The sequence below is a fragment of the Centropristis striata genome, chromosome 3 (assembly GCF_030273125.1).
Source record: "Centropristis striata isolate RG_2023a ecotype Rhode Island chromosome 3, C.striata_1.0, whole genome shotgun sequence".
Classification (NCBI taxonomy): domain Eukaryota; kingdom Metazoa; phylum Chordata; class Actinopteri; order Perciformes; family Serranidae; genus Centropristis; species Centropristis striata.
The window spans coordinates 30,909,781-30,917,204 of record NC_081519.1 but is presented as its reverse complement, the minus strand read 5'-3'; the positions used below and the strand labels follow the sequence as shown (position 1 = coordinate 30,917,204).

Genomic DNA, 7,424 nt, shown 5'->3' with positions numbered 1-7,424 from the left:
TATAACCAACAAAACAATGTTTTTGTCTGTATGAAATGCTGAAGTTTTGCTCATTTTATATGAAAGGAAAAAACCCCATTAAGTATAATGTGTGTGAAGGTGTGTGTGTGTTTGGGGCCTGGACATTTACACTTTATTTTCAAGATGTGTTTGAAGCGAGCGTCCTGCCTTTGTTCCTCTCTTCACACCTTGTTTTATACATGTGACATGAGCTGATATTTGCCACATTATGGCCCACCTGCTTATTAATCCCTCAGGGTCATTAGGCCCATAATAAAGCTTGAGGGAAACAGAAAGACATATTCAAAGTGTCTGAGCTGCTGTTCAGCCGCAGACACAAACTCACACAAATCAACACCAGATTGTTTTCCGATGAAACACATTTTCCAGACTAATGCCATATATGTGATATTTCTAATTTCCTGCTGTCACAACAACACATCATTCCAGCCATCAGTATCTGTTGATTTGGTTTCATAAATATCATTATTTTAATGACAACGTTCTTAATCATCATCTGTGTCTACAGATTATTGAGTGTTTTTAAATATGTATTTAATTTCTACACTTCCATAAACCAGATAACCAACATGATGGGAAAAAAAACAATCATTCACTTATTTGATTTTAGACAGATGTATTAAACTGCTGACGGAGGAACAAACAGGTGTGTGTGTGTGTGTGTGTGTGTGTCGTCCACAGCCGTTTTATACTTGTAATAAGAATATAATTGTCTGATTGCCTGTTTGATAAAACCCCGATAGCAAAAAAGTTGGGCCGCTGTCTGACTCGTATTTAAAACAAAACGCTAAAACGCATTTGCTAAAACTTTATGACTTATAATTTTATATTGAAACTGATAAACTCTGAATTATGACTACAATGCATTCTGTTTTTATTTAACCTGCGTTTCACACAACGTCCAAACTTTTTGGAGTAGTCTTTATAGTCTTATTATTTTTATGGAGCACGCGGAACATGAATATTTTACGAATATGTTTGATGTTTGAAAGCTGAGTAGCCACCAACAAACATATTAATAGGCATCTTAATATATAATATTTATTATATAATTGTATTAAAAGAAAAGTTAAAGAGCGCGCACTATTGACCCGGATATAGCTATACGGAATGTATATATATATATATATATATATATATATATATAGCTTTCACAGGTGCTATCTCTACGATTCTCTACGATCTTTCCCTTTTAACTAATGTGTGGCTTTTTCCTTTTTTTGTGTGTGTGCCATTTTTCGGCTTTATTGATTTAAAAAAAATGATATAGTGAGGCAAGGACTAAGCCTTAATGGTATGAGCTCTACCGGAGGCCTCAATTAATGTTTTTTTAATGTTACCAATTGTGCTGAAGACCCGAGACTTAAATGCGTGTATGGCACACCATCAGGGTACACACACACACACACACACTTCCTCTTGTGCGTTTTCCAATTTTAATTTTACACAATGTGGAGATGAATCACTTTCCTATAATAATAATAATAATAATAATAATAATAATAATAATAATAATAATAATAACAACAATAATGTATTTTTCTCCAGGTGACATTAACAACATAAATTATATTGTTTTAAGAAGAAGTAGGCTTACGTGACAGCCGGTAGTTGTTGTTGGCTACGTTTAATGTGAAACATATTGAAATAATATTGTTATTGGTGTTGAGACACGAACTTCTTTATAAGTATGAGGCCTACAGAGAGCTGAAGATACATAACTGATATTAAACACAATAATGAGGTTTTGATGAACGCTCGTGAGCTCTCTGTTAAATGTTTGTTGGGCTAAAACACACAAGGCTCAGGCTGCTTCATTCATAATCAAATCAGTAATGGTCTGCATTGTATAGAGCTTCAGCCATTCACACACACATCCGTTCACCTTCATTCATCCATTTATTCTCCGATGACGCAGCGTCGGGAGCAACATGCTCTGAACATGTCAAGTCTGACAACACTCGTTGTTTCGGCCACATGAATCACCTTTTTTTTTTAATAAAAGGCTATAATATTTGTTGAATGGAGATGTTCATCCCGCGTGCACAGCCGCGTGAGTTGCCTAACCCTTAAAAAATAACTGGATTCAAATAAAAATCAGATATTTGTCCAGTGCTGCTCAGAGATTTCCCCGGCGCTTTAAAAAAAAATAGAATCACATTTAAAATATTAAAATGAAACAAAGAGGGAGTTTCCAAAACGCAGCACCAGGATTATACTGCAGCACTCTAAATAGGCCTAATAACTTGTGCTTATTATGCGCAATAACAACACTTAAAACAAATAAAACTCTCAATTACAGCCACAACTCATGTCAAAATGTTTCTTCAGCAGAAGCAGAAAATGAAATGTTTTTTTTAAATAACAATTTAGGAAGAGACTAAAGGTTTTTCATGAGAAGAATCCGCATTACTTCTTTCTTTCTACAAAAAACATGATCAGCATTAGTAGCAATGTATGTGTCTATCTATCTATCTATCTATCTATCTATCTATCTATCTATCTATCTATCTATCTATCTATCTATCTATCTATCTATGACATTAAAAAGTTGACTGGAAGACATTTAATAAGTCTGCTGCATTAGTCTCTCTTATTCTTCATATGTAGTCAGCCATCAATCAAACATTTTGCTCTTATGAAGGTTTATGACCATATTAGGCCCTGAACCATGTCAACATGACATCATCATCATCATCCTCATCATCATCATCATCATCATATTCACTGGATTAAAGCTTATCATGAGCCAGTGTCCTTTACAAAAAAACGGAGAGGAGTATTAGTGAAAATATATTTAATAATTAAACATAGCATAGTTACATGAACAGATGAGTGAGAGTGGATCCGTAGAATATAAAGGTTAGACCTACTGCAAAGGTTTGAGCTCCCTCCTCAGCAGCAGCGAGTTCATCATGAGGGAGTGTATGGTAGAGCTAAGACACAGACACATGGAGGACTTTAGGCTTCTGCAGGGGCCTGCATGTCTCTGGAGCCTGCACGAGAGCACCAGCACATCCTCTCCGTGCTGTTTTTGGAGTGCGGCTCCATCCAATAGATACCCAGTGAGCATCCTGGAGGCTCTGCATATAGAGTATCTCATTCCTCCTGAGTGTTCTCTGAGTGGGAGCTGGAGCCTTCAGACTGGCGGTCAGTGTCCGCGGCAGATCGTTCTTGTTCAGAGAGCTGCTCACTGCTGGGGATGGAGTTCTTCTTTGGGCGGCCTTTTGGTTTAGTTGGAGACTCCAGGCCTCCTCCCTGCAGCACCTGCAGGTTCAACATCAGCACAAACCTCAGCTACAGCAACATATGATCTCTATCATCACACCTACACACCACAAATATCCTCTCAGACACTTCACTTATACTGTCTTTTTTAACCCTCCATAATTAACCTAATAATTATAACAAAATCAAGTATTCATTAAAGTCAGTTGAGCTACATTTCCCATCAACATGTGTTAAAACATTACAAGCAAAAAGCTTTCTTTGTTTTTTCTTTGTTCTTGTTATCGGAGTAGCCTTCCACAGAATTATTTTTAACATAAATATTTTAAAAATGTTTATGTTTGTCAATGTTTATCTGAACGATAAAATAGTTGTATTAAGTTGTTTGTTATGTTGTTTTAACCCTTTAATGCACGACATGGGTCTAAAGTGACCTGACTAAGTTTTTATATTCTATATCTTTGCAATAAATTAATTTCATCATTCAGCATTGCAGGTTTTGTATTATAGTTGTTTTAAATAAAAAAGTTAAAAAGTGCGCACTATTGACCCATATATATAAATATATATATATATATATATATATGATATATATATGTTATATATATATATATATAGATATAGATATATATATACAAAGAAAAGGAAAGCGTTTTGTACATATATATATATATATATATATATATATATGTACAAAACGCTTTCCTTTTCTTTGTTCCTTGTTATCCCTGTCAAAAATTGTCATCATCATCGTCAGAATGTAAAATAACTTACAATTTTCTTCCATTTCATCCTTCTGTTCTGGTACCACGTTTTCACTTGCAGCTGACTGAGGCCCAGAGACTCAGCCAGATCTATTCTGTGAACAACAAATATATCAATCAAATCAATAATTCCACATCACATTCAATCACTTTGGCATTTATCAGTATTGGAATACAATCAGTTGCTTCTAATAACCCAACATAAACAATTGCCATTAAGCTATAAGATCACAGGGATGCAGGGTCACCCATTGCTACTTGCAACAATTTCACTTTGCATGATAAACCACTGGATTAAAACATGAGCAGTCACACTGACACACAGAGGTCATGTTCTCTGGAGTGTTAGTTCAAACTCTACAGATGAGGTGTCATCAGTTGTTCCCAGTACTTTTACACTCCTAATATTTGATTACTTTTAGATTTTTAAAATAAATGTATTTTAGTATTAATCCTAAGTACAACATGTAGTACAACTGAACAGTTAAAGCAGGGATGGGCAACTTAAATGCTGGAGGGGGCCACAATTTTTCATGGACACTACTACAGGGCCACATATAGGACCGTGCACTTCACCAGATATGATGAAACTGCTGCTTTTAAATATGTTTACACTGCAGTAACTTTTACTTATATATATTATACTAATATATTTCATGCTCAAATTCATGTATAACAGTATAAATAGGAATACAAAAGGTTTAAAGCAAATAAAAAATATCCACTTACAGTGATTTCTTTTTTTTCCAGTGCAAGAACAGCAGACCAACATTCATTTTAAGTAAAGTAATTGTGTGCATTTTTACACTGCACTTTTAAGATTTCATGCTCAAATGTAGTTGTACTGAGGGCCACTTCAAGTGAGTATGCGGTCCCCGGGCCTCCAGTTGCCCATCCCTGAGTTAAAGTAATAATAATAATAATAATAATAATAGTCTAATAATAATAATGATAATAATAATAGGCTAATAATAAAATATTGTATATATCTATACTTTTTTTTTGTTATAGGCTACATAATAAACTGGACAATTTCCGGGTCTAAGTGTTGACACCCACCTATCAGGCGTCGAGAGATACTTCTGCTTCTCGAAGCGTTTCTCCAGACCCATGAGCTGCAGCTCGGTGAACACGGTGCGGCTCCGGCGGCCCTTCTTGGTCTTGCTGCCTCCGTCGGCTCCGTGTTCCAGCTTCCCGCGGAGGTGTAGGTCCAGCGGCAAGTGATGAGACGACGGGCCGATCTGCAGGCCCGAAGCGGCGGACAGCAGCGGAGAGCCGAGCGGGGAGCCGAGGGAGCAGGACAGCGGGGACAAGGGGAACTTGAGGAGGCTCGTCTGGTCGGCTTTAAGCACTGGAACAAACACACACACACACACACACACACCTTAATACATATCTAACAAATCAGGCAGCACAGGTCAAAGTTCATGGAGTCCATAATCTCAAAACTGCAACTGATAGAACATAAGGACATTTATGATAAATATGAAAATTCAGTTAAACTCTAATTCTAACAATATCCACTATCTACACCAACGGCCTGACACGGTCCAATAAGACCTCTACAATAACTACAGCCTGTTTATTACATGGCCTATCTTCTATTTAAAAATTAATTTATGATTGCGTCTGGCTGTGATGTAGCCTTGCCCAGTTTCCACACAAAATGTATACGTTATAGTTCATATTCACTTAAGGCTATACCTATTCCGCATACGGCCCGCAGCCTCAATTGAAGTGGCCACTCCATGTATTTGAGCACGAAATCTTAATAGTGCAGTGTAAAAATGCACAAAAGTACTTCTTGCAATTATCGTTGGTCTAGCCTACTGTTCTTGCACTGAAAAAAAATCACAGTAAGTGGTTATTTTGTATTTGCTTCGATGCTTCAAACCTTTTGCATTCCTATTTATACTTGTTAAACATGCATTTGAGCATGAAATATGTTAAGTTACTGCACTGTAAACATATCTAAAATTGCAGTTTCATCCTATCTGGTTAAGTGCACGGTCCTATATGTGGCCCTGTGGTAGTGTCCATGAAAAATTGTGGCCCCCTCCAGCATTTAAGTTGCCCATCCCTGACCTATTTATTATGGATTACAATGACCTATTATTAACGGGTTGCTTTTTGATGGTAAAACACAATTTTCCCACAGAACCTATTGCATAAAAAAACCAACAAAAAAAACAGGAACATGAATAAATATTGCACCATGTCCATATCATGCCCTGTCATGTTGAATTGCATCCGAGGAGCGGGTGAGCACCAACCCGACGGAGAAGACACATTTCGCCACAAACAAATATCATATTCAAATATTAAAGTTTATTTTTAACTGTTACGTATTTTTCTGAGGTAAAAAGTAACATTTTTCTACTTTACAAAACAATTAATTCCAGTTATTTCATTAACGGAGGCATTTACAGTGACCCAAACTGGGTTCTATCGGGGTTTTGCTTTAGTCCAGCAGATGATTAGCTGGTAGTAAAAAAAAGAACAAAAAAAACTTTCTTGCCCGTGAAAAAAATTAATAATCTCCCCTCGAAACACGCATAAAAAAATCAGGAGCCAAACAAGCAGAGCTGTAATACCATCAAATGATACAATCCTCATTTTAATTCATGATATTATTGTGTTCAGTTCCTCGTCCTCTCTTACCCAGCTGGTTATGGAAAGGCCGGGCGGACAGCAGAGCATGAACCCCGAATTTCAAGAGCTCCCCGGCCGGAGCCGACGCTTTGTGCTGCGGGGGATCAGTCAGGATCTCCTCTATCATGAAACTCCTGTAGCGGTGAGTTCTGTGGTCAGGATGGACTTCCGGCGGATAGTAATGCGCTCCCATGTCCAAATGATGCTGCATAGTGTGGCTGTGCGGACACCGACGATCAGTCCTTCAGTGGCCCGGGCCAGCTGTCACATTCCCTCTGCAGAGCCTCCAGATTATCCTCACACCGGGGAAATATCTGCGCCTTTTACGCGTCACTTATTTGGTTCTTTGTGGAGAAGAAAAGTAGAGCCGACAGCAAACCTTTGACCAAAACCTCGTCCCCCGGCCGTGTTCATGCCCACTGAGTGTGTGTGAGCCGCTCGGCGCGTCACCTTGGCAGTGAGTGGAGGAATAAGCTTTGGGTTTTATGAGTCTCGTCATAGCTCCACCTCTTCTCAGGGTTTGCCTGCTCTGCTGCTTCCACTGAGACAAAGTTAGGCCTGCATGCAAAGTCGCACTTGTCCTGCATGGGTTGAATATGCAAAAGGGAAGAAAATCAGGACGGATAATTGAAATTCTCCGCCGGTGACTTTGAGAGTTATAGACCATGAGATGATGAAGATGAAGATGACGTGGACGATGTGAAGCACTTAATGCAACACAGGAAGCTCAGGTCAGAAGGTAAAGTTAAAAAAAAGGAT

General features: G+C 38.0%; 1 protein-coding gene across 1 annotated transcript; it reads right to left on the bottom strand.

Moving 5' to 3' along the window:
* Nucleotides 1–2,815: 2,815 nt before the first annotated feature.
* On the bottom strand, nt 2,816–7,155 carry barx1 (BARX homeobox 1). The gene is made up of 4 exons (XM_059329828.1): nt 6,675–7,155; nt 5,073–5,364; nt 4,024–4,108; nt 2,816–3,288 (listed from the first exon to the last, which is right to left on the bottom strand). Exons 1-4 carry the CDS (start codon nt 6,874–6,876, stop codon nt 3,121–3,123), a joined length of 747 nt encoding a protein of 248 aa, XP_059185811.1. The 5' UTR covers nt 6,877–7,155; the 3' UTR covers nt 2,816–3,120.
* Between the last annotated feature and the right edge of the window lie 269 nt (nt 7,156–7,424).